At 47.6% G+C, this 27,920-nt stretch overlaps 2 protein-coding genes across 2 annotated transcripts in view; one reads left to right on the plus strand and one right to left on the minus strand.

The window, feature by feature from the left end:
• Positions 1 to 15,951, minus strand: part of setd3 (SET domain containing 3, actin histidine methyltransferase) — a gene marked incomplete at its 3' end in the record, with an annotated part of 34,998 nt that extends 19,047 nt beyond the window's left edge. Inside the window, exons 1-6 of the mRNA XM_080012066.1 lie at positions 15,883 to 15,951; positions 7,538 to 7,683; positions 6,635 to 6,727; positions 6,349 to 6,497; positions 5,838 to 5,910; positions 3,775 to 4,031 (exon numbers count right to left, since the gene is read on the minus strand). Coding sequence (XP_079868192.1) covers positions 3,775 to 4,031; positions 5,838 to 5,910; positions 6,349 to 6,497; positions 6,635 to 6,727; positions 7,538 to 7,640 — 675 coding nt within the window. The 5' untranslated portion in view covers positions 7,641 to 7,683; positions 15,883 to 15,951. The remainder of the gene's footprint in view (positions 1 to 3,774; positions 4,032 to 5,837; positions 5,911 to 6,348; positions 6,498 to 6,634; positions 6,728 to 7,537; positions 7,684 to 15,882) is intronic.
• Positions 15,952 to 16,961: 1,010 nt separating this feature from the next.
• On the plus strand, positions 16,962 to 27,659 carry LOC307239121 (cyclin-K-like). The gene is made up of 10 exons (XM_080012397.1): positions 16,962 to 17,318; positions 18,171 to 18,252; positions 18,439 to 18,570; positions 18,727 to 18,832; positions 19,193 to 19,250; positions 19,453 to 19,622; positions 23,672 to 23,955; positions 25,928 to 25,958; positions 26,066 to 26,137; positions 27,027 to 27,659. Exons 1-10 carry the CDS (start codon positions 17,122 to 17,124, stop codon positions 27,632 to 27,634), a joined length of 1,740 nt encoding a protein of 579 aa, XP_079868523.1. The 5' UTR covers positions 16,962 to 17,121; the 3' UTR covers positions 27,635 to 27,659.
• Positions 27,660 to 27,920: the final 261 nt, after the last annotated feature.

A 27,920-nucleotide genomic window follows, 5' to 3' on the forward strand; every position in this document is an offset into this window, starting at 1 on the left:
TCATTGGTTGGTCTAACAACAACGCAACAGGTAAAACCCCCATCCCCACACACACACACACACACACACACACACACACACACTCAAGAGAGGAGCCCTTGTCATGACACGTGTCTATCTGCTCCTGGGACAATTCCACCTCGCCCACTCTCTACAATAAAATGGTATCTGCAACTACATCATCTGTGTCTCTGTGCCGGAGGGCGCTAAAAATGCCACTCGGCTGGTGTGTGGCAGGTGAACTGCCACAACTTCATTTAAGGTAAACATGTCTTTATTTATACACAATATATTTCCAAAACTATGTTCTATGTTTAAAAAGTAAAAAAAACAACAAACAAACAACGAACAATCAGCGTCCCTCCGCCCCGACCTCGCAGTGGACACGGCGTACTCGGAGCGACCCTTGACCAGGACAGGGTTTCCTCAGTGCGACCCGACCAAGCCGCATCGCCAGTCGGTAAAGGAGTGAGTGTCAGAGTGGACAGAACGTCCATCCTTAGAGGTTAGTCAGACTTGTGTTAAAGAGAAGACCAAAGAAATGTCAGAAAACCTGGGAAAAAAGTTATGCAGCAAAGAGTGCGGTGTTCAACGTAAACTCGGAAAATTTTTACTCGTGCTGCGTTTCACAGAACCTGGAAAACTGTAATACATACAATACATGACTGAACTGGAAACTGTGTATTGCTGCCTGCAGCTATATTTCATATCATTATTATTATTATAAATATCATTATTAGAGGTAGTAGTATTAGTCACTAACCAAGCCAAAGTCTGGTCAAATCCCCTTGATTCGGATTCCATGCAAATACATCAATTAGTGCGTTTCCCCGCCGAGGCGCCGATTGTAGAAACAAAACAACAAACAAACAAAACAAAAACACCTAAGAAAAATAAACCGAATAATTAGGCTGTTTATCCACTTCAGAGCGCACTCTTTGATTTCAATAAACAAATGGGACGGATTAAAAGCCGGATGACTTCTGAGGGAGCGGCCATTGCGTGTTTGGATCAGAGCTGGCGGCTGACCGGCGGGGCGGTCCGACCGTCACATAATTGTGTCTTTTTGCGACGTTCCTGGGTTTTTAATAAGGGGACTGGCATTAGCATATTCGGAGATTAGCATCCCGCCGCTATCTGCCGTCTAGCTAGCGTTGGCTAATATTTCATCAGAAATGCCACCGCTTTCTTCCCCTCTTTTTGATCACTTTGTATAAATAAAAGTTTGGTGGGGGGGTTGGAAGGCTTTGAACAAGTTGAACGAGGACTTCTGCGGTTTCCCGTAGCTTGATGAAACGCAGAGCGCCGAAATCGAAAATGACGCTCGTGACATTCTCACCTTGAGCGACACTCGCCGTCATAAAATGCCGACTGTGACAGCCCCTATTTTTCTTTTTCTATTTGGTCTCGTTTCGCATCAACAACAAGTTTGAATTTGGATTACATTTGGGGCGGAAGTGCTCAACTTCGGCGTAAACAACCTTCTTCCAAATGAAGGTTGGAAGGTTTCTTTTTTTTTTACCTCAATCTTATTTTCCCCATCATGGGTCATCGACCCCAGGGGACTGGGTAGAATATTTTTAAATTGATCCGGTATTGAGAGAACAGCGTCAATGGGGCAACCACGTCAACGGGCATTGTCGCCCTTGACCCGGTTGTTGTGTTGGACAACCAATGACCTAAAAATAAGGCTAAGTTAGAAAATAAGTTCGGGGGATCGTTGAATTCATATACTGCCCTCCGTGGAGCATGATCGACCGAGACCGTGTTGGTCTCAATAGGTGTTTCCGTACCAAACAGTTCTGGGGACTCCCTGAGGGGAACTAGGAACCAAGGAGGTCCACCGAGAACTAGATACCTTCAAGACATTTTTTTCTCGTTACATGCGCACCGCCAATAGGAACGCTGAAGTGACGTCGGCCAATGGGGTTTCAGCACGAGTTCCGTGTTGTATTTACTGTACTTTATGTAAACTTTCACTGATTTCACCTCATCAGTCTGCCCAAAGCTGTTTGTGAACAAATTTAAGCGAGATACAAGCAATCCAGCTGCTGAATCTTCACTCATATTAGATCAACAAGACGTATTTTAAAAGTTTGTTTGGACTTTCTTAAGGCAAGGGCTTGCATCCGGACACCACGAGGGGATTTTTTTTATTCATTCAATTAACGTCGGAAAATAAAATAAATTAAATAAATACATCTACAATAAAAATCCTATTTTTATTGTTTTTTATTGGTTATTATTCTAATACCGGCAAGTGTACGTGGGCTGGTCAATCCCCAGATCAATGCAACTCGACCGGGCGGTCTGTCCTCAATGCACCATGCGTTTCTCTTGTGCTGGTTAGTCTCCGCCCTGGAGTAGGAGCTAAAAAGGTCCCTCAAAACGGAGTTCTAAGAGCGACCATTGTTCCTAGTTCCTGCAGTGTGGACACAAAAAAAAGGGACAGTTCCTCCAAAGGTTCTTAGAACTGTTGAAAAGTTCCTGCGGTGCCAAAAATGCCTTTCGTTTCCCTGAGTGAAGCAAACCTTCGGTTCAACTTTGGCCATAGATTGAACGTCTCAGTATCCGCTGCACTTGCGGAACATCCTGAGAAGACCCAGTTCTGGAAGTAACCTCAAACTCTCCTCCATTCATTTAGTTTTTTCTAGAGCAATCTGACTGTTTAAAATGCAGAAAAAGTAAAAAAAAAAAAATCAAGCAACATGCCTCTGACAAGCCCAAGCCGATGCAATGCCTCCCCCTTGTAGCCACCGTGCGCTACTGCAGCGGCAGATGCCTTCACAAACTGTAACACCATAGCCCCCCCGTCTCTCCCTTTGTGTCTCTGGTGGCTTATCGGGGGGCAGGGGGACGAAATGGAGTTCAAATGGGCCACCCCTCCACCTTGTCTATATTTCTTCCATCTATCCATCCTACTACTTCCTTAATGCCCCTGCAAACTCCTTGACTACAGACCAGCAGTGCCGGCTCTATCCACTTTGCCGCTCCAGGCAAACTACTGTTAGGGGTGGAAAAGTGGCCGGGGTAAGAGAGTGAAGGAGAAGACGGCCCCATCACGCACGATGCTTGTTTCGTTTCATGAGGAAACGGAGTAAAATAAATAACAATAATAATAACAATAAATACATCTAAAATAAAAACACACTGTCCTGGCGCGCCGATTACGCCTTAGTTGGTACCGTTAGAGCACAGGTGCCCCAATGACGGGGCGCTTTAGGCATCATCAGAGAGGTATCGACGGCATCCTGGTGGCTCAACCAGATAAGCCAAGAATGCAAAACGCCTGCAGAGACACGGGTTTCGAATCCAGCCTGGTGATCACTCACTGATAATTTTTTTTTTTTTTGGGCGCAATTTTGGCACCCGCCCATCGATCACCCATCTATGTTTCCTATAGGAAGCACTGCCCCTGCAGACAAAGTGAATGGTGGGGTGATAAAAGTCAAGAGAAAAAAAATGGAGAGAGAGAGAGAGCACCATACAGTATACAGTATTTATCCAACCTGAATTGAGGGGGACCAAAACTTGCAGATAAGAGCTTTTATTGAGCATGACGGCAGCAATGAGTTTGGTCGGCACAGCTGACACTTGTGCAACGCTAGCGCCTTTCCCAACTTTATTTGTCCCCCCAAGAGCAACAGTGTATGCTTTAAGTCGAGTTTGTGAGATTACACATGCCTTCAATGATAAAATGTCCCTATTTGTACCTCAGAATGTGTGTGTGTGTGTGTGTGTGTGTGTGTGTGTGTGTGTGTGTTTGCCACCCACCTGCACCACCTTGTAGAAGTAGGCGTACTGCCGCGCTGTGTTCTTGTACTGGCTCAGGACGTCCTGCACGGCCTGCGTGCCCAGCAGGTGGCGCACCTCGTCCTCCTCGTAGTAGAGAGCCGTGTCGTAGTCCAGCGGCAGGCTCTTGAGGTAGGGCAGCCAGGGCGACGAGGGACTGGCCCGCTCGCAGAGCAGGTGCAGGGCCAGCGTCACGTTGCCCATGGCCTGCAGGATCCGATCCTGGCTGTACAGGGGACCTGCAAAGGCAAGGGTGGGGGGTAGGTCTTTAAACGCGGTCGCAAACTGTGTCTTTTATCGTTGTTAAGGGTTTTTGTTATATGCTCATCTCATTCCAATGGCACCTGTCATGGGGTGGGATATATTAGGCAGCAAGTGAACAGTCATTCCTAAAGTTGATGTGTTTGAATCTGGAAAAATGGGCAAGCGTAAGGATCTGAGTGACTTCGACAAGGTCCAAATTGTGATGCTAGACGACTGGATCAGAGCATCTCCAAAACAGCAGGTACTGGGTGTTCCCAGTATGGGGTGGTTAGTACCGACCAAAAGTGGTCCAAGCAAGGACAACTGGTGAACCGGCAACAGGGTCATTGGTGCCCAAGGCTCATTGATGTGCGTGGAGAGGGAAGTCCAGCCCGTCTGGTCTGATCCCACAGAAGAGCTACTGTAGCACAAATTATTGGAAAAGGTAATGGTGTCAAGAAAGGTGTCAGAACACACAGTGCATCACAGCTTGCTGTGTATGGGGCTGTGTAGCCACAGACTGATCAGAGTGTCCATGCTGACCCCTGTCCACTGCCGAAAGCGCCTACAATGGGCACGTGAGCATCACAACTGGACCATGGAGCAATGGAAGAAGGTGGCCTGGTCTTATGAATCACGTTTTCTTCTCCATCATGTGGATGGTCGGGGTTAGGGTCAGATCTGATGGAGCATCTGGGGGATGTGCTGGAACAACAAGCCCGATCCATGGCGGCCCCACCTCGCAACTTAGAGGACTTAAAGGATCTGCTGCTAACGTGGTGCAGGAGTCCATGCCTCAACGGGTTAGAGCTGTTTTGGCGGCACAAGGGGTGGGGTGTTGGGTCTGTTAAACATGGTCGCAAACCGTGCATTTTATCATCTTCTTAAGGGTTTTATTGACTCTTTTGTGCTTCCATAAATCAGCTCTTAAGAGAAACGTAAGAGACTCGAAAACAGGAAGTTGCGGCACTTCATTTTTCACCCTAAAGAACAAAAACTAGTTCTGAATAAAACACGATACTACTGTACTTCCAAACTTACTCAAGAAAATATACCAAGACACCTGTGACAATAAGGCGAGGTTTGACTTTTTTTTTTTTTTCCCTGGCTTCAATGTTGGCCCCATTGGACTGCATTAAATGCACATATCTGTATATACATAGGCATATTCCTTCAACCTATTCCATTTTATTTCAATTTATTTTTTATTGTATTTTATTCTATATATTTTTTATCTTATTCTATAAGTATTCCACTTACTGTATTACGTTTTAGGAGTCAGTTAGTCGGTCTATTAGAAAGGAATTTTCTACTTTTTATTTTATTTTATTTTTGTACTTTTTCCTAGGACTTATTGTGTGCTATCACCGGGTGCGTTGCATTACATTTCACTGCATATATGTATGGAAGTATGTATATGTATGTGACAAATAAAAATCTTGAATCTTGAATCTTGAATCTCACAGTGAGAAGCTGCAGCAGAGTGGTAAGTTCTTCAATAGTAAAGCATTCAGCGAGGTTGTTGCTATGAACAGTTAGGGTTAGGGTTAGGGTTAGAAAATGTTAGTTAAATGATGGAAATCCAACCTTTTGACCTGTGTTTAAAATAAACTGTCAACCAATCTTTTAAAGCTGACGCATGGTACAGTGAATTTGGTGCAGGAAACATTGACAATTATACATTTTCTGGAATCCGAAAAAAAAAAAAAAAAAAAAAAAAAAAGGAACAAAAGTTGGCGAAAGTGTGTCTATATCTAGATCCGTGTGTGAATGTGTATTGCGATCAGCTTTGCAAGGCTCACCGAGCACAGAGTTCCTCGCCGACTCCACAGTCATTAGCATCTTCCTGGGGATCCACAGGAACAGTTCCTCTGCCTGCGCATGCACGCACACACAAGCACACACACACACACACACACACACACACACACACACACACACACACACACACACACACACACACACACACACACACACACACACACACACACACACACACACACACCAAAGTGAGGTCCGAGTAAGGTAAGTGAGGATGTGCCAATAAGTCAAAAAAGCTAACAAGAGTGAGTCCTGCCAAATAACTTTTCCAGAGTTACCGCACTAAGGTCCCCACAAAGCAGATTGTTTGATCGCCTGCTCAGCTGACGTGTGTTTATTTACTTTGACAGGAAAGCAATACAGACCAGTCAGCACAATCAGTAGTCCACGGCCTAGGACAGGGACAAACTGGCCTAGACTTTTGTCTTCAGCCAGCAAACACCACCTAAAAGTGCTCCCCAAATAATGGGTTCCCGGCGGTTCCCGGTTCACCTTGATGTCCCTGGTGGCGCGGAGGCCGTAGCCCTCGTCGCCGAAGCTGGCCACCTCGAAGCCCTCGCAGGACGCACCGCTCTCTTTGGCCCAGGCCATCAGCTCGGGGAAGTGGTCGTCCCTGCTTCCCTCGAACAGCACCGAGATTCCTGTACACGACATACATAAAACTTACGCATCTTAACGAAACACCTCCAGCCATCTTGACCAGGGCCAGGACCGTTTTTCCCGGGGTGGCCGTAGGAAATCAACCAGAGACAACATGTTTGTCTGTGGTGCCCCTCACCCTTCTGCTTCTTGCGGATCTTCTCCACCAGGCCGCGAATCTGGACGTACTCCTCCCATTCCTTGCCTGGTGAGGGCACTGCGCTGCTGCATTCTACGCACGCGCGCACGCACACACGCACACACACACACACACACACACACACACACACACACACACACACACACACACACACACACACACACACACACAGGTTAACAACAAGACTCACACACATCATCACCTTTGCTTTCTGGTAAACAAATCGAAATCTTAAAAAGTGTGAGCTGGTGTTCTACGTACATCACCAAATGGTTAAACGTAATGCCCAATACCTGGACTACTTTAACTGGAAAGTTCTGTTAAACACATATGACAGATCACAGCTCTTGCCTGCTGTATCACTGTGAAAAGTGGGTTTTTTTTGTGATTGCTTTTGTGGTAAGATATGAACTTTTTGTTGTTGTAAAAGTTCAGTTGCTGTTGCCTGACAAAGCACAGTTGAGAGACACATGAGACAGGGAGACCCATTGGACACTTTGGAAACCTTGTGTACTGGGTAGTACAAAGGAATGAGGTCCAAATTTAAAAACAAATACATAAACAATCCACTTTGGAAAAGGTTCCCCTCCCTTGCAGTTACTTTGGAATACATAGCAGTGGGTATTCTTTGTTACGTATTTCATTGATGTATTCCATTTTTGTGATGCATGACACCGCATTCAATTTGGCTTAGAATTTGAAAACTACTGTAGGTGTGGCTGGACTCCATTTAACGGAGACAGTTTAATCGTAGAGTGAAGCTATTTCATTTCCGTATCACGTGAAAACAGTAACCGATAGCTGTGTAATCCTTACATTTGAATATAAGAGCAAGGGCGCCTAATCCAAGGTTAGAAACTCACGCGGCTCCGCAGCACTTACTCTGCAGCAGCTCCGAGATGAGGCTCATCATCTCCTTGGGCGACACAACCGTGGTCGCCCCCGTCCCTGACTTCTGAGTCTTCACTCGACTCTTCTTACCCATGGTGGCGGCGGCGGAGGGTGGAGGCTCGGCAGGGCAGCGCTAACTGGGGGGGAGAGAGAGAGAGAGAGAGAGAGCGCATAGACATTATGTAAGGGATAATGTTCCCCTAGCCGGTCATTATCGCAATAACCCACATCTTGTATCACTCTGAAAGGGGATCATTTGTGATAATGAGCGGCTGGCTGTACGTCAGACACAACATGGATATATCAGCATCAGTTGGGGTCAGGAGCAGGAGTACAGAGGACCGGTGGGCACTTCTGTCGAGTGGTGCAAGCGGAACCACCCGATGCTCAACAGCAGCAAGATCCAAGGGCGCAAAGTTTTGGAGCTTTTATACTCCGGAGGTTTGCTCCTCACCGCAAACCCATATTATCCCCAACTCCTCAAAGTTCTCCATGACAGCCGCACGTCCGCGTAGTAAGAACATTTGGGATGTGCGCGGAGATGCCGCGCGGCATCTTGCGCCCGTGTGGTCACAACACTAGTGGTGGTGGACTTTAGGAGGACTAAGGTCCCCCCCGTCTCCAGTTTCCATGCAGGGAGAGGACTTGGAGATGGTTCAGGATTACAAATACCTAGGGGTCCACAACAAACTGGACTGGACTGGTAACATGGGAGCCCTGTACCAGAAGGGCCAGAGCCGACTCTATTTCCTGCGGAGGCCGGGGTCATTTGGAGTGTGCAGGACTCTATTGATCTTCATCATCTTCTAGCAGTCTGTGGTGGCCAGTGCAGTGGCTGGCAAAACACACTGATGCATGTAGGGAGGGAAGTCTAGCCCGTCTGGTCTGATCCCACAGAAGAGCTACTGCAGCACAAATTGTTGAAGAAGTTGATGCTGCTGTGATAGAAAGGTGTCAGAACACACAGTGCATCACAGCTTGTTGTGTATGAGGCTGTGTAGCTGCAGACCAGTCAGAGTGTCCATGCTGACCCCTGTCCACCACTGAAAGCACCTACAATGGACACGTGAGCATCACAACTGGACCATGGAGCGATGGAAGAAGGCGGCCTGGTCTGATCAAGTTAATTTATAATTTTATTTTCTGACCGATAACTGACTCTCATTAACCGATCACACACACACACACACACACACACACACACACACACACACACACACACACACACACACACACACACACACACACACACACACACACACACACACACACACACACACTTTATTTACAGGAGTTGTACTTAAGAAATACATTGTATAACCATTTTTTCTCTTACCATGCAACAATTACATTACCTAATTTTTTTAAACTGTTTAACTTCATGTATTAAATCAGTCAAAGGTCTTATTGTCAGTTAGCGGTTAGACAGTTAATTATTAACATCCCTAGTTAATATTGTTAAAATGTTATCATCTATAGCTCCTGCTGTCATTGTTATTGAGCACGACCTCAGCCCCAGGCCGTCACCGTAGATAAAGTGAGCTACATTGCAGCCCCCACACACACACACACACACACACACACACACACACACACACACACACACACACACACACACACGGAGTGCACCCCAGCAACCTGGGTTGCTTTCCTTTCCTCCCTCATTTGCTGCCATAACTTTGAAAGGAAGAGGCCACGGTGACCAGTTGTAGTTCCAGTTTTCCTGGACCTAATACAGTTTTTCAATACGTCATTCAGTGTTCATGTTTTTGTGTAAATGTTCTCACCGTGGTGATTCTCCCCCTCTTAGAGTAATGATCAGTTGTTTATAGACCCAAACCTGATAAATAGTTCTCCAAAGAGGGGGGTTGGTGGTGGCTCGCTATAACCAAAAGCTGTGCTCTTGTCATCCTACAGGTCATCCACAGGACAGAGTTATTGCAGCAGTTCTTGATGATTAAAGAATTAATAAAGAGTCGCACTGCAGGTTGAGAATTTGAACTCCACTTGCAGACTTACTCTGTCCTGGATGCTAATGGCATACAAATACAGTGTTGTATGCCCAGCATACAAACAGCACAGGTATAAAAAAAAAAAAAAAAAAAAAAATATTATACACACACACACACACACACACACACACACACACACACACACACACACACACACACACACACACACACACACACACACACACACACACACACACACACACACACACAGTGTATATATAGTAAAAATAATAATAAAAGTTAAAAATTAAAGTTTCTTCAGCGTTTTAAACGGCAAATTATTCTGTGTATACATTTTGTATTATTTTTTAAATTAAAGCATGAAAACAGGCCGAAATGTGACGAATACCCCCCTTAGAGGCCCATTGAGGTTTTATTTTTATTTTTTTATTTTTTGTAATTGTTCTAAATAATTCAAGAAACACGCTGTCGACCTGGGGATACCCTTTGTAGGACAGCAGTTCATCGAAAAGATCGCACACACCAACAGCACACAGCACTAGCACTAGGGTTTGCCTGGGCGGCTGGTCACTGGCAGGTCGGTGTGGGGACGTGGTTGGCAGGGAGGTGGCCGGGTAAGCCCCCCGCTGACTGGGCTGGAGTGCTGGCGGCTTGTGCCTGGTGGCTTAAGGTGTGCTGCGACGTGGCAGGGTTGCAGTGAGTGCCGACGGGTGCCTGGGGGGGCTGCTTGCTCTTGTGGGTGCGGGGTGCTTGGAGGCGCGACGACATAACACCGACCTTATACACCAGAACCTATTGGGATAAGTCCTGTACACCCACCAATGGACCGACCGACCGACCGACCACACACACACACACACACACACACACACACACACACACACACACACACACACACACACACACACACACACACACACACACACACACACACACACACACTTAGAATTCACCCCAGAGGCCTCGTGACCAGTTGTAGTTCCAGTTTTCCTGGACCTGATTAACTCTGTTTTTCAATACATGTTGTCGTCCAATGTCTATGTTTTTGTGTCAATGTTGTTTAGTTCTAGGTTTAATTGTCTCACCTGTGGTGAACCTCCCCCTCTTGGAGTAGTGATCAGTTGTTTATAGACCCAAACATGGTAAAAGTTCTACCGGGAGGGGGATTGGTGAAAAAAAAGGATCACACACAAGACATTTGGGGTGTTTTTCGAGTTGTGAGGACACCCATACAAACAAGCTGAGCACCTACAACCCCCCCACAGGCGTAACTCAAACCCCAGTCTCTGGCGGGAGTGATGCAAGACTCGCGAAAGAGTCGTTCGCCATGAACAAATGTTCCAAATGACTCGGGAGATGGGAGTCACACTCTGCCCAGGGTGGGGAGAAAAAAAGTGAGTGAATCGTTGACTTGCAAACTGGAAATATTGCCAGAGGATTCAATTCATGTGGAAAAAAGGACAAAGCATTTGGTGTAATTCATACTGCATACGACTCTGCATTCCATCCAAAGGAAATAATTGAGACGGAATTAAATTATTCTGGGGAGAATCTTCTGTCTCTCGTTCATCGGTCACGGGGAGTGCTCCCTCGCTCACCGTGCGTTACACACCAAATGAACGACGTGGACGGGGTGTCGGAAAATAAAACAGATATTTGTACCCGGCCGCTTGCCATAAACCGAATCCCTAAAAACAGCCAAACTTTTCATGTGGTAACACAGTGTACACCAAGTGAAGGCCTAATGGTGCAACTGTTATCAACAGCCACTTGAGGGGAGTGAGGCACCACAGAATGGGGAAAGTGGAAAAATTATGAGAAGTATTGCTGAAGCTTATTTCATGATCGACTTGGCGAGTTGACAATGTGAGAGAAAAACGCTTACGATCATTTATTTTGAATGAGGATAAAGGCCTCTACCTCCAGAGGGGGAGTTTTTAAAACCTTGTCTCTGTTTACCCAGGAACCCCCTAACTTTATGTAAAGAGAAATGTTTTTTCTCTACAATGTCAATTCTAGCTTGGAAGAACCAGATCACATTTGGTCCTGTTTACCTTGAAAGGAGATGAAGAATAACCCCTGGGGAGCCTGGAGGCGCATTGCAAGGGATTGTAATCTGTGTCTGCCAGGTCATTTACAAGTTCCTGTGAATTTACTGTTTGAGGTTGGCATCCAGGGAGACAGTTGAGGGACACAGACTTGTAAATGACTTCTGACCCAAGCCACAACTTCTGTTGTTGTATGAAGCCCTCCTCATCAGAAATAAGATTACACTGATCAGAACACTGCTTTGGAGCAGTACTGAATCTCTCTCTTTATTCTGCAGAATAAATATCTTGAATATTCTCGGTTTTGTTTTCTTGTAGCGGGCAGATTAACCTCACCGATCATTGCAGAAGAATTTCTTCCACCACATTTACATCAAATCCCAGCAAAATGAGGGGCGGAACGCACACGCTGGCCTTCTCTAGACAGCCAGTTCTCCACTGTTAAAAGCTATCCAGCTGCATTGCTACAAACGACAGGTGGGACCAGGTCGGCCGTTGGCATGCATTCCAGGTATTTTGATCGTCAGTGGCGTAAAAAGCCTAAAATAAAAATGCAGAGTGGTCATTTTCATGTGCAGCGGCAATATTCTGCAAGTTACAGCACAGCAGACACTAAAAACGATATATACAGTATAAGATAAAATGGCATGTGACAGTATTTGTACTTGACAAGCTGCATTTATATTGAATGCAGACAATGACTCATCAATTTTCTCATGGATTTTCATCAAGTCCTGCACGATGCTGCTGCAATATGCAATTCCTAGAGAGAAAACAGTAAGATAGGACTACAAGATAAAATAAATAATTTGGCACTGCTTTCACAATAGCACACGGTACAACTTCAAATAAAACAATGTATTGCTCTGCTCTCCCATCTCTCAAGTGCCTGATGCTTGCGTTGCCTTAGAATGAAATGAAGTGTCATGCCAGGCCACTAGCCAAGATGCTCATAACATTATTTTAAAAATATCTTAAATATAACAGGACCCCGTGCCAGACTTTTGGCGCCAGATTTCCCCCCCGGGTTGCCAGTTCTCCCAGGTAGACAGCACGGGGCCCATGCGGCTTTTGCTCCGCAGTAATGACGGCTTTAAATAGAGTGGGTGTCAATATCCAGTTTACATGGACCTTAGACCGGGTGGGTGGGGGCAGGGGCCGGTCAATTTTGCCCGGTGGTCTTAGCAGTGGGACTAAAATACAGCCGCCTCGGGACCGCCAGCCCCCCCACCCCTTTCACAGCTGCTCTCCCGCCTCCTCCTGCCCTCACACCCCCTCCTACTGACGAGCCAGGATCTGGCAACCGCTGCACGGGTCCAAGTCCTGGCGCAATCCAGATTGTATGCAAGGATGAGCGCTCCCAAAGGGTTTATCCACAATCCCCATAAAACATTGCCTTCCATAACTCCAACTGATGAAGAAAAGATCAGCCAAGAGTCTCGCAGTTGAGTTCCCTGTTTCCGACGCACGTCAACGGACGTCTTCGTTGTCCACGCTCCTCCACCAATGTCCTTCTCAATTGCCGATGGGCAAGGAAAAGGGGGTTCCAGCCTATTCTGGGACCCGCCGGTGCAGTTTGGGGGGAAAAAAAACCCAACAAGACACGAGTTCCCTGTCCTGCTTTGAAGATGGCTCTGGGGCTTGGGGTGGGCGGGTGGTCAGACTCAGAGCCAGAGACAGCTGCCGGCCGACGCTTGGCAGCAGCGCCGGGCGAAGAGACTCATTATTTATGAGACGACGACATCCGCTTAAGACCAGTCAGACAGTTGGCGGTCACACTGTACCATTGCCTTCCGCACGTCTGCCGGGGGCCGGGTATATGGTGTGTCAACGTCTCCTTGTAAATGCAAGAGGGTTCAACTTCTCGGGTGTTGTGGACACTCGCAAGGTGACGAGTAACTAGCCGTGACCAAGCGTCGTTGCAGGATTTGAGAACTCCAAACGGTGCACAACTTGGAAGAAATCACGGGACTGTTTTGAAATGACTTCATTTTCCACTTTCCAGGGCCAAGCAAAGCAGTTCTACGTCTACGCCGGCATGCAAGCCGCAGTTTGGTTGAAGGTGCAAATGCTACTAAATACAAAAGGATTATCAAGTCATTGGGTATGTCTGTAATTTACAAATGGGTACAAATATCACCTGAAAACTCAGCAGCTCAATAAATGTATCTTGACAGACATGTGCACTATGACGGCGGCCGGATTAGTGGTTCTGAGAGCCGGAGGCGTTTTGGGACTCGGTGAAGAATTGACCTGTGTCCTATACGCTACGAACAGATCGAGAGCGGAGCGAGCATTTCAGCATTGCATTCCAATGTACCAGAGCTGGACGCATCTGAGTAACAGGCTGGCTTTTGGGAGCCCAATCCATTCATATTTCCACTGTTGCGTGTGCACGGGTTATAGCCCATGTGAATTTCAAACGATCATTTTCGACCAAATACACAGGGTGAAATAGTGAGTGCATAATAATCAAGTAATTACTTGCGTTGTGTTTTACTAAAATACTCATCGTCTTACTACCTGCAGTTTAAGTACTCTTGCTCAAGTAAGGATTTCCAGCAGGTTTCCCCATCCCTGTGTGAAAGTTATACCTTAAGAAAGTAGAAAAACAATCCTTTATATCATCACTTTTGAGACATCGGGGTGGAGGCGGAAGTCTTTTTACCCTTTAAAACTCAACAGCTTAGTGCCAAGACGTTTGCGACAGCAAACAGCTAAGTGCTAAACACAAGGCAGCAATTACACATTAAGCTCTCCCGGGGGTGAAAAAATAGGAGTCTAACTGTTCCGCTCTATGGTAATGTTTAAAAGTGTTTGAGCAGGAGTTTTACACCTCTCTGTTCTTAAACTAGGGCGTGCGGTTAGGGGATTATGCGCCGCGAGACCGCACAGACCGGTGAACGCACGAGTGTATTCCCAACGTCATCATTTACATAGTTGACACGTTGCCATAATTTATGTTCATACATCATCATCATCATACGTTTACAGTTTGAAAACCATGCAACGCTGGGATTTGCAGAAAGTGGTCATGAAAGGCCAAACTGAGCGGCGGTATCAACGGGCCGAGACTTGCAGCCTGAGACCCTTGCTCCGCGTAGAACCTGATAAGTTATTTGTAGCCGACGGGAGCCTATCACATTTCCCACCAGGCCGCCTGCTAATATAAAAAGGAGTCACGCCCGGAGATCAGGGCATCGGTGATGAAAGCTTTGGTCATTTTTTGATTTGGTCCTTGGCGAGTCACTCGGTGGAAAAAAATGTTCACGTTCAATTATGCCAAATGCCTTGCACTTTAATTTAGTCTTATGTTGTTATTTTTGGTTTTGTGAGTCAAAAAGGGCTACCTCGCCACCCACTCCTTTGCCAGCGAGTCCCGACCCCTGAGTCACTTAAGCCGAGGCAACGCACCTCTTCACCCACCACCCAGGCTGCAAGATTTCTGCATCCGATCGAGGTCTCAGAAAGAGTTGAACGTCGTCTCAAATTTTGGATCCCACACTTTCGACTGGAGAGTCCTTGGAAGTGGGCTGAAAACTAAGTAAATAAGTTGCACATATATAATAATGATGACATTAATTCCAATGTTGGGTGTAAATATATTCACTCTATTCTCATGAAATCTATTTTTTTTTTTCATCTTTAATTTATTTGGGCGCACTTGGCAAAAACTATACTATAACTAACTATACTTTACTTTCCCCGACATATACTGACGTTCTGACAAGGCGGTTCAGTTTTTTTTTTTGTTTTTTTTTTTACCTCATCTCTATTGAAGCAGGGAGGTCTCATTGAGGCAAGTAGTCCAGTTGGAGAAAACGGGAAACAAATAGAAGTACAAAGTAGAGTCTTCGGATTCAGTGTAAAAAGAAACTGAAAAAAAAAATTGTCATTATAAAAGACTCGTTCGCCAAGGACGAATCCTTTGCGAGCCGTGCATCAGCAGCACCAGGGCTCGACATACTGTGTAACAGGCTGCCTTTTTTTGGGGCCGAGTCCATTCATAATGCCGATGGGAAACGGGTGATCGATGTGGTAACTTCGAACGGGCCAGCTGCCGGGGTGGTAACGGGCTCTGTGCTAGCTGCTAGCAGACAACTTGTCAAGGGATGAAGGTCTCATCCTCGAGTTCCAGAAGGGAGCCGAGTCAGAAAATCGCTAATCTGGGTGGCTTGGCTGATCTGGGCTAACTTGCTAACTCGCGAGTAAACACCCCCCGCTGAACAGATACGATACGCGTGCATTGCAATCGAGGCCGGGTATTCAATAGTGTATGTCCAGCTGCACGTTTTCCAACAATTCCTCCACTTACCTGTTTTAAGTGAGTGGCGGATCCTCCCTGTGTCAACGGGAAATTCAACCTCCTTCTTCGACTCCACACGATTTTGAGCGATGCACGACTCGCGAACGACTCGCCCCAAGCGAACGCATTTCTCCAAACGAGCCAAGAATCCGGGAGTGACTCTTCGACTCGAACCGAAAATAATTACCGAGGACTAAAATGATTTCAAAAGGCAAACGACAGGCATGTTGTGCGCGTTGGGTCATTTGGCTGACAACGATTCCTCCGTTTGCATTCTCCCGGCTCAGTGAACGACGTTAACGGAATGGAATCCCGTTAGAAACTCGGGAGCCGAGCCGACTCTTCTGACGCTCGTTTTACCGGCCGCCGGTGCGCGTCGATCGCGGCGGGCGTCGGAAAATCGAATCGGCTCTTTTTACTCGATTCACGCGTCAAGAACTGAGTCCGGGGGAACAGAGTCGAATCTTTCGCCACTCGGCGTGAAGCCTACCTCGACCCGCCTTCCGCTACGCCGCCGTTTTGTGAACAAGTGGTATTTTATTCACTCTGGTTTTTGTTCCATTTTTACAATTACAGTATGGTTGATACAGGGGATTTGATGTTCATTTCTTATTTTTAGGTTTACTATATATTGGCTTTTTTTTTTAAACTCTATATATTTATATTATATATGTATTTATTATTATTGTTGTTATTTTTAGTTGAAATGCATATGTCCTGGATTGTTTCACTTTTTTTTTTTTTTTTTTTTTTTTTCGCTTTCGCGTCGCGACGCTCGCGTTTCGACGCGCGCCTCCGCAACGCCGCGACTGACCCCTCCCCCAACACGCTTTCTGATTGGACGCCTCCCTCCCGCCTCCTCGGGGATGACGCGACGTGGTCACGCGAGGGCGACCGTGGTTGGCTGAGAGATGTGTCAGTCATCGCTCAAACGCGGAGGGGGGCGGGGCGTGGCGGACTGTTTGTAGTCCTTTGTTGACTGTTTTCATGTCGCCTGCTAACTCCCGGCTAGCGGCTAGCGGCTAGCGGCTCTGCGAGTGAACGGCTCCGCAGATCGTTCCATTTTTTTTTAACGTTTGTAATTGTATTTCACAGACGTTCACTTCGCTGACGTGGACACATGACGCCGCCGCTAGGTTTGGGTTGAACTGAGAGCGCGTCGCTGCCGTCCGCCGTTGTCCCCTCCTCCTCGGCCGGGTCCGCCGCCTCAGACAGCCCCCGGCGGGGTTCACTCGAACCCCGCGGCACATGAAGAATTTCCGGGAGAACTCCATTCCCGTCTGTCAGAGCGCAGGGCTGGACCACATCAAGCCATGCTGGTACTGGGACAAGCGGGACTTGGCTCACACGCCGTCCCAGTCGGAGGGACTGGACCCCGCCACCGAGGCCCGTTACCGGCGGGAAGGGGCGCGGTTCATCTTCGACGTGGGCACCCGCCTGGGACTGTATCCTTCTGGGAACGTCGTCGTCGTCGTCCCACGCCCACGTTTGGAGGGCATGGTCGTGACCGGTCCGTTCGATTGGAGCTGCTGTTATTACGTTTGCCTGATCGCGATTAATTTAGCGAATCGCGATCATTTTGTGAAATTGGTAGACTCCACAAGCATGTTTCCACTCAAATGTTCCCTGCAACCAATATAATGTAGTAAGAATAATAATAATAATAATAATAATAATAATAATAATAATGCAATAGGTGACTTGTTTACATTGTTTCTGTCCCATAGTTCAATGCGAATAATAAGTTCTTCATAAGTTGAATGTGGTTTTACACCATTAGAGGGTAACACTATGATAATGCACATTAAATGACAGAAAAATACAATTATATTGTTTATTGCATTTATTTGTATACTTCTATATGGTTATTACAATTCTTTAATCATGACCCCTTGTATACAAGCCCAATATTACATTATCAAGCATCATCTGCCAGTGTGACTATAGTTCTCGTGCCCTGTACAGTAAATATTGTTATATAGCCTACGTGTTGTCTGCTCAAATAATAACCATCAGTGTAATTATGGCTCTCCATTCAGATTGATGGTTTTTAAGTAATATTGATAAATCACTTGACCTCTAATTATTTATAATCAATTAATCCCAATTAAGTTCATGCTCACTACATTTTTTACTTCCACATAAGTCAGGTTTGAGTGTACCTATAGGTCTTTTTTCAGACATGTATATGGATTTATTTACACGTGCGTGACAAATGTCTTATAGCTGCTTATTGTGGTGAAATTCTGCCCAAAAAAAACTGCCTCTGACATTGTTCTTAATATCCCCGTGATCAGCCACTATGACACCTTGGCCACTGGAATCATTTACTTCCACCGCTTTTACATGTTCCACTCCTTCAAACAGTTCCCACGATACGTAAGTACGCAGCACATTGAGAGTCAACCCCATTTATAATAACCCTTTAATTCATGCCATGCATGGCATCGACAAGAAAACACGCGTGACCTTCCTTGATAATCCTGATCGAGCGTGTCACAGCAAGTGAAGTTATGTCCACGTACATTTCAAATAATCACTCTATCCCCATGCCCAATCTTGCAGGTGACGGGGGGATGCTGCCTTTTCCTCGCCGGCAAAGTGGAGGAAACCCCCAAAAAGTGCAAGGACATCATCAAGACGGCCCGCAGCCTGCTCAACGATATTCAGTTCGCCCAGTTTGGGGACGATCCCAAGGTGTTGTGTGTTGCAGGAAGTTTACCACCACTCAACCTCACTTACTTAAGTCATTACACGACAGGTTTTCCTCCAGCACCCATACGGAGCCACAGTTCGCCAAAGGAAAATCCTCAAACGTAACACCGCTGGGGTTGTCTTCTTTAACCTTCCTAGGAGGAAGTGATGGTGCTGGAGCGTATCCTGCTGCAGACCATCAAGTTCGACCTGCAAGTGGAGCACCCCTACCAGTTCCTGCTGCGGTACGCCAAGCAGCTCAAAGGTATCTCCATCGCCGTTCCACAATAATGACATCTACGTGTTCTAGACATTCCAATCACCACAAAAAATGACATTGAAGGCGTTTTACTTGCGTTAAATCTTAATTAATCCAGGCAGTAAATGAGAGGGATGAGCTCAGATGAACGTTTGCCAACTGTGTGAGTTCATGGCCGAATTCTCAGATTTAGTAGCGCGTTACCCATTAGATAGAATAACAAAAAGGGTAAACAATTGGACCCATTCAGAATATGAACGTAGTCTTTTAAAAACTAAAATGTATGGAGAATTCTAAAAGTGACTGTTGTAATATTACAGCCACCGGCTCTACAGGGTTAAGAAGCAAATCCTGTTTCTTCTCCAGGTGACAAGAACAAGGTCCAGAAGATGGTCCAGATGGCATGGACCTTTGTGAATGACAGGTGGGTGCACGGTTATGCCCCGGTGTCTTTAGTCAGCCACTTCTGCCCACGGATGAGCAGCCGAGCAAACTTCCATCCCGGTTGAATGTATCGCACTTGAGGAAGTGGTGTCGGAGCGGTACATCACAAGTGAGCTAAGTTTCCGCCTACGATCGGCCTCTCAACGTGCTTTGACCACGCTGCTCTCGCTCTCCACCCGCAGCCTGTGCACCATGCTGTCGCTGCAGTGGGAGCCTGAGATCATCGCCGTGGCCGTCATGTACCTGGCTGGACGCCTCTGCAAGTTCGACATCCAGGAGTGGACGTCCAAGCAGTCGTCCCGCCGCTGGTGGGAGCAGTTCGTCCAGGACGTGCCCATGGAGGTGCTGGAAGGTAGGGGAGCCGGGAGGCTTTGCGACATCAGCACCAGACAGGGGTCAAATTGGTGAAGACCCCCTAATGGACTTGTGGTTGATGGTCTTTCAGAGGTAACGTTTTGACTGAAAACCAAAAATCCAACCATAAACCTAGATATTGTCGTATCACATTACATTATGGTGTAAGGAAAATTGACATTGATTTAGAAAGAAGAAAGAAGAAGAAGAAACTGTCTTTATTTATCACGCAACACACCACATTATAACACATGCTTGCACACACACACACATGCACATGCTTTGATGGTGGCCGGTGAAATGGATTCTCTGCTTTTGACCCATCCTGGCTTGTCCTTCCTCCGGGGGCACAGCCAGGAGCAGTGGGCAGCGTACGTAGACGCGCCCGGGGACCAGGTGATAAATGTCCATCGCTGGTCAGACGATGATGTGTGCATGTTTTTGGTGGGGGTCCTTACTGACGTGAGGTGGAGGAAACCCCATGTGAGCACGGGGAGAACATGCAAACTCCACACAGAAAGGCTCCTATTTGGGAGATAAGGAGCCTTTCTGTGTTTAATGCATTGCAGCTGAATTTTTTAATATGGGATTTGATAGGGATATGTATATTATGACATAAAGTGTCTGGTGAGTGTATACTGTGTATATATATATTCAAGAGGTTAAAGCACATTTCAGTATTTTTAGAGCTTATTGTGCGTTTTAGAGCTTACTGTGCGTCATCTCCGGGTGCCGTGTGTGTGTGTGTGTGTGTGTGTGTGTGTGTGTGTGTGTGTGTGTGTGTGTGTGTGTGTGTGTGTGTGTGTGTGTGTGTGTGTGTGTGTGTGTGTGTGTGTGTGTGTGTGTGTGTGTGTACACTACTCACAAAAAGTTTGGGATATTTGGCTTCTGGTTGAAATTTATGGAAAATGTAAAAAGTTCACGCTACAGTGATATTATATCATGAAAGTAGGGCATTTAAGTAGAAGCAATGCAATGGTGATTTCCTCATCTCAAACAATTTATTAAAACAAAAGCCAACAACAGCGGTGGGTATTACTTACTTAGACTTAGTTCCTCCGTTCCTTCTGGAACATTGGGCGACGAGTCCCCTCCATTTGCTCCGGTCCCTGGCGACCCTTCTTGCTCCGTGCCAGCTGACGCCCATTTCATTTAGGTCTTCCTTGGCTGTCTGTCTCCATGTCTTCTTTGGCCTCCCTCTCTTCCTCTTTCCACCCTCTGGCATCCAGTCCATTGCCACACTTGGCGGTCTCTCTCTTGGCAGAGTACATGCCCAGCCATTCTCTTTCTCCTGGCAGAGACAATATCGGACAGGGCTGCCACCCCTGCCCTTTTCATCACCTCCTCGTTGGTGAGGTGATCTCTCCAGGAGATCCTCAAGGCATCGTCGGTGGAAGACATCCAACTTGTTGGTGATGCTGGCTGTCTTCATCCACGTCTCACAGGCGTAGGCCGCTGTTGGGATGACCACTGACATGTAGAGGCGTAGCTTGGTGTCCGTATTGATGGCTTTGGACGACCAGATGTTGCGGAGCCGTTGGAATACTCCTACAGCTTTGCCGATTCTGGTTCGTACATCTTTCTCCACATCTCCTGTATTTGAGATGTTACTTCCAAGGTATGTGAAGTTCTCAACGTACTCTACGTCATCTTCACCTACAGTGAGAGGTGGAGATTGTTGGTCCTGTCCGACGGTCATGGCCTTGGTCTTTTCTTGGCTTATCCGTAGGCCGACCTTTTCCCCGTGCTTATGGAGGTTGTTGGTCATCTCTTGGAGTGCAAGGTGGGTATGACTGAACAGAGCCAAATCGTCCGCAAAGTCCAGGTCGGCCAGTCTGTCCCATCCCCACTTGATGCCGAAGATTTCACCAGTGACGGTCTTCCTCATCACAAAGTCGATGACAATAATGAAAAGCAAGGGTGACAGGATACAACCCTGTCTTACTCCGGTGACGATGTCAAAGTCTTCGGTTGAGCCGTTTTGACTCTGCAAGTGGAGTTGTGGTACAGGGCCCTGAAGATGTTGACGTATTTTGGTGGTACACCATACAGCTGGACAATCTGCCACAGTGATTCCTGGTGGATGCTGTCGAAAGCTTTCTTAAAAGCGATGTAGTTGATCATGAGGGGTGTCTGGAATTCTTGGCACTGTTCAATGATGTTGCGAAGAGAGAAGATCTGTTCGGAGCAGGACCTTCCCTTCCGGAAGCCAGCTTGTTCTTCCCTCAAGAAATTATTCACCTCTTCTTTTCGGCGTTGGAGCAGTACACTGCAGAATACCTTGCCAGGGATAGACAGCAGTGTGATGCCCCCCCAGTTGTTGCAGTCCACGAGGTTTCCTTTCTTTTGCGGTGGGTTTACCACAACAAAAAATGTCGATGTCTCAATAACTTGTCATGTGCCCTTGAGCATCAATTTCAGCTTGACAACGACGTCTCATGTTGTTCACAAGTCAACTTATTGTCTGCTGAGGCCTGGCCCCCCACTCTTCTTGAAGGGCGGCCCTCAGGTCATTGAGGTTCTGGGGTACAGAGTTACCAGTCTCTACACGGCGACTCAGCTGATCCCATAGGTTTTCTATGGGATTCAGGTCTGGAGAAAGTGCAGGCCACGCCATTTGAGGTGCCTCTAGTCTCCAGCAGCTGTTCCCTAATGATGCCACCTCCATGAGCTGGAACATTGTCGTCATGAAGATGAAATGAGGCCTGTGTTGTTCATGCAGGGGCACAATGACTGGATTAATGATGTTATTCAGGTAGTATGGGCTTGTCACTGTACCATTCACAAAGTGTAGGGCAGTTCTGTATTGACTAGACACACCTGCCCACACTGTAACACCACCACCACCAAAGGCTCGTCTGGTGACACCAGTGGCTGATGCATAGCGCTCTCCTTGACGTCTCCAACATCGTTGGCGGCCATCATTTCTGCGCAACGTGAATCAACTTTCATCAGAGAACAGCACTGAGGCCCACTGGTCCCTCGTCCAGCATAAATGCTCCCTAGCCGTGCAAGACGATGATGCCTGTGCCTGGTGGTGTGGTCAGGTACCCTTGCAGGTCGTCTAGCACGCAGACCACGCTGATGTAAATGGTCTGACGTGACACTTGGGTGCCTCTCATCTCCCTTAAATGTGCCTGGAGTTGAGTGGCATCATCATCCGGCTCCACAGGGCACTGTTCACAATGAAGCGCTCATCAGTGTGGGATGTGGCAAAGGACGTCCACTTCTATGCCTTTCTGTGACTCTTCCAGTCTCTGTATCTCTGTTGCAATCTGCTGATGCCACTCTGTGACACTGTAAGCTCAGTGGCCACTTCCCTCTGAGAACATCCTGTTTGAAGCCTCACAATGGTGAGGTACTGTTGATCAATTGTTTGGTGTCGTCTTGGTCTCATGATGTCAAAATGTGAACAGCATGATGAAGAGGACTGTTTAAATACCAATTCTAATTGAACCAGGAATTGTATTGGTCGATTCATGGATCAAACACCTGTTGTGAATTTTGCCGTTCAGCTCCTTGTTAGAGAACAGCAAGTTGTGCAAAAAGTACTGAAACATTGAACAGTTGGACATGTGCATTCAAAAGTTTAGAGAAGGTCAAAATAAGTTCACCTGTAAAGGTCATAGTGCATTTAAGGTTCATCCTGAAATTTCACCCGAAAGCCGAATATCCCTAACGTTTTGTGAGTAGTGTATATACTACAAACTACACTACATTCTTACAGATCCCTGTCCCCCAAAACACAGAGACTTGCTTGTTTGCTCAATATTCCTTTCATAACTCATTTCCCCAGGGAAACCATTTGTTTAGCGTTGTGGTCAGCATAGAATTGATTATCAGTGAAGCAGTCATTTATTATTTAAATCACCATTTTCCACAAGCACATATAAATTAGTTTGACCAAATCAATTACCATCGTGTGTCATATATATATATATATGATAACCATTGTTCATCCTGTACTTCATGCCTCATTGCCCTTTTCCTTCCCCCTTTTCCACTCTGCTATCCTCTTTATAGTTGTTGTCTTTCCACTCCCACCAGATATTTGCCACCAGATCCTGGACCTGTACTCTCAGGGCAACCAGCAGATGCCGCAGGGTGCTGGGCCGGCTGGCGGGGCGTCCGGGGAGAAGCCGCCTGTGTCCAGCCCTTCCACCCAGCAGCTGGCGGCCCTGGCCCTGGCCCAGGCTCATGCCCAGGCTCATGCCCAGGCCCAAGCCCAAGCTCAGGCACAGGCCCAGCAGCCCCCCGCCTCCCCGGCCCCCCAGGCGGCCAAGAAGCCCTCCCCGCAGACCAGCCCCCCAAGGCAGCTTAAGCGAGCCCAGGTGAGTGGAGATGCAGAAGCAAATTCAATCGGAGATGGCTGCCGGAAGGACGCGATTTCAGGAAACCTGGCAAAGTTCCGAAAAGCCTTTTTGCCGTTAACGTCATTTATGTGTAAGCTCATGGAGAAAAATCGTCACAGACATAACTTTCAGAGCACAGAGGATTAGTGTTTTCATCTCCAAGTGGTTGACAGTACAATGGAACACATACACCTTGAGCGGTGGTTGATAAGGAAACTGTCACTGCTCTGTTCTTTGACGTAGAAATGGCCTAGGATAGGATGTGGGTGAATTGACTTCTGATTAAAACTTGCCTGTTTTGGAATGGTGGGGAAGGTTGTCTAATTGGGTTAAGCATTGGGTTGATTTCATCCCGAGTTGGAATAGGAAAAACCAGGTTGATTCAATGTACAATTGATAACGGAACACCTCAAGGCACATTAATTGCTCCACTGTTATTTTGTATAATGTATCATTTTTTGGATTTACATATGTATGTATCATTTTATCATTGTATTAGAAATGACACGTATGGATGTTGTCCTTTATATGGGAAAACCGTAAATGTCCGGCTGAGCAAACTACTCCCTGTTGTCCTGGAAAGAGCGAGCTCTCGCATTTTCCCTAACACAGCGGTTCCCAACCTTGTCGGACGCGGCCCACTTGACAATCTCAAAAGTGTTTGCGGCCCACGCCCGAGCAGAAGTGGTCCAGGAGCCAAACAGTGCCTTCTCAGAGGACGTATATTTGAACGATCATATGCATTCTCATACATACAGTGCAGTAGTGGTAAACCAAAAAAAAAGAGGTGGGTTAAAAATAAACTTATATCCACGGAACTTTCGCGTAACGTTCGTAACGTAACAATAACAGGAGCATATTAATATTAACGCCTCTCATGATGAAATTCCTGATGTCCGGCTTAAGGGACGACAGTCTCAGTCGAAGATCTGCCTCAACATTCGGTTTATTCCTGAATTTCGTCTTCAGTGCCACAAGCGCCGAAAAAGCCAGTCTCACAAGAGATACGTCGTCAGAAAAGGCATTGGAAATCGCACAGCTCTGTTGGACGGATCGGGGCACTCGGCAGGAACATGAAGCCAAAAAGTTTGTCAGGTACTTCTGTGAGAAAGCCAGTTTCATTGCGCTGTCGCAGGACAGATCCACAAGACCGTCCTCCTCTTTTGCGCTCAGGCCTGCGAGGTTCTCGTCACTGTGGCTGGCCAAGGGGTTTTGACCCAGCCGCACTGCACATCTGGGAGGGGGGGGGGGAGTATTCGCGCAGCTTGGTCCCTAAACCGCGCAGGTGCTCGGGAAGCCGCATTTCTTCCTTTGTCAAAAAATCAGACAGATTCTCAAACGAGTCAGAGTTTGACCACTCATCTCGCCTGGCCCGCACATGCATTTTTCTTGCGGTCGCTTCCCTTTTATTATCCCTTTTATCACGCAATTCAAAAAGTCGCATCAGTACCTTCCCCCCCTCGAGAGCCACCGGGCAGAAGCCGCTTATGGTCACTGCCCATCTCCTCAAATAAAACGGAAAACAAAGGTGATTGCAGTGGGCGGCTTTTAATGAAGTCGACGGCTCTGACCGCCTCATCTAGGACAGTCTCTGGATCTGCAGCCATTTTCTTTACAGCCAGCGCTGCTCTGTGTGTACTGCAGTGGACAGATGCTACGAGTGGAGCCAGAGCATTCACCCGGGTGACGACTCCACTGCGCTGGCCCCAGCATCGCACGGGCCCCATCAGCGCTCACTCCCACGCATTTGGACCGATCAATCCCGTTTGAAACCATGAACGCGTTCAGAATGTCAAAACTGGCCTCGGCCCCTGAACGCGTCGGTAAAGATTTGCAAAACAGGGCTAAAGATCCGACTGTCGTATGTGGGTTTGCATTCGGTGTAGAGCACGCTTAGCATTCGAAAAGATATCTCGACTAATTGATGTATTTTTTTTGCCCTGTTTTATAGCCGTCACCCAAAGACGACAGCAAGACCAGCGGTGAGCACAAACCACACCACTCAAGTGACTTACCATTCATGCCGACGCCGTGAACAATGCGTCCTTTGTGCGTTTTTGTGTTTATTTCTCATGTGTCTGTTTCTCAGAGCTCATCGGCAGCAAGATTCCCCGACTGGAGCCCCCCATGCCTCCCATGCCCGCCCCGCAGCCGCCCTCAGGTCAGTCCCTCGCCGTCCCCCAAGTGACTACTGCATGACTTCGCAGACCAGACACCGTCACACCGACTGTAAAAAAATAAAATAAAATACACACATGCGGCGGCTTCTAGAAGGGCAATTTCTAGAGCCAGATGAGAGGGGTGGAGTTATGATGAGGGCAGAAGTCGTTATATTATATGGCCTCTTTTCTCAAAGCCTTAGTAGGGAAAGTGCTGGAGAAGAAATTAGATCAGCCACAACATCCAAACCACCACTAATATTGTGTAGCTCCCGCTTTGTGCCGCCAAAACGGCTCTGACCCGTGGAGGCATGGACTCCACAAGACCTCTGAAGGTGTCCTGTGGTATCTGGCACCAAGACGTTAGCAGCAGATCCAGAGACCGCTGCGCCCCAGCAGTCGGCGATTGGAATTTTGCACAATGGCCCATTTTTCCTACTTCCATCACATCAACTTCAAGAAGTGACTGTTCACTTGCTGCCTAACACATCCCACCCCTTGACAGGTGCCATTGGAATGAGATGAGCAACGTTGTTCACTTCACCTGTCGGTGGTTTTAATGTTGTGGCTGATCGGCGTATATTAAAGAGCAACTCTCGGATTTATTTAATTTAATTGTTTTATGAATTTACAAGCGTGGGCTTAGGGAGAAGATTCATCTCTGTCATGTCTGCCACAGCGCAGTAGCAAGGTGGAAGTCAGTCGGCAGGTCAGTCAGTTTCCAGGCTATTTAAGATGGTGAATGCCAACCTGCAAGTTGCCCATTACACTAATGAGCATTTTTTTTGGGGGTCGGTCTGGGGATTCAAGTGATATGGTGTAAAAGCATAGAGAACTTTAACATCCCATAATAATAATAAATTCCTTTGGGTGTCTCTGCTCTGTCGACAGACCACAAGCCCCCTCCCTCCTACCTGTCGGCCCCCCTGCCCAGGGAGCCCGACCCCTCCTCCTCCTCCAACAACCCGCCCGACCCCTCCAAGCTTTCTGCCCCGCCTCCTCCCCCCCCCCACTCCGCCCCGCCGCTGTCCCACCAGCCCCCTCCCCTGCCCCACCGGCCCCCCCTGCCCCCGCCGCAGGCCCCCGCCCAGGCTGCCTACATCATGGGCATCCCCACCTCCAGCTCTTACATGTCGGGCGAAGGCTACCAGAGCCTCCAGTCAATGATGAAGACAGAGGGCGCCCAGTACCCGCCGCCTGCCTCGCAGGCCTACGCCGCGCCCCTGCCCCCGCCCCCGCCGCTGGCCTACCACGCCCACGCCTACCCCACGGCTGGACCCCTGCCCCCTCCTCCACCGCCGCCCCAGGCCGCCGCCTCCTACCACCCGCCGCCCTCCGCTGCCTACCCTCCCCCGCTGCCGCCTTACAACCACGGCTACGCCCTCCCGCCGCCACCATCGCACATGGGCATGGCGCACGGCCTGGCACACATCCCGCCCCCGCTGCCCCCAGGCATGCCTCCGCCCGGCGGGATGAGCCGGGGCGGGTGGATGAGGTGAGGAAGACAGGAAGTGGGAGCAGCAGGAAGACTCTCCACCATCCTGTTTTTTTGGGTTTTTTTTTTTTTCCTGTGCATTCTGTGCAAGGATTTATGTCACTAGTTTGGCTAAAGAAACACTATACACACACACACACACACACATACACACTCATTGTAGATTGACTGACTGACTTTCTCACATAGTGTGAGAAATAGTGTTTTTTTTTGTTTTGTTTTTGTTCTCAGGTAGTTTTGAACTGTTTTTATATTTACCGTGATCCTCACTGACATTGGAACAGACGCTA

Source organism: Zeus faber, assembly GCF_960531495.2.
Source record: "Zeus faber genome assembly, chromosome: 13".
NCBI classification, from domain to species: Eukaryota; Metazoa; Chordata; class Actinopteri; order Zeiformes; family Zeidae; genus Zeus; species Zeus faber.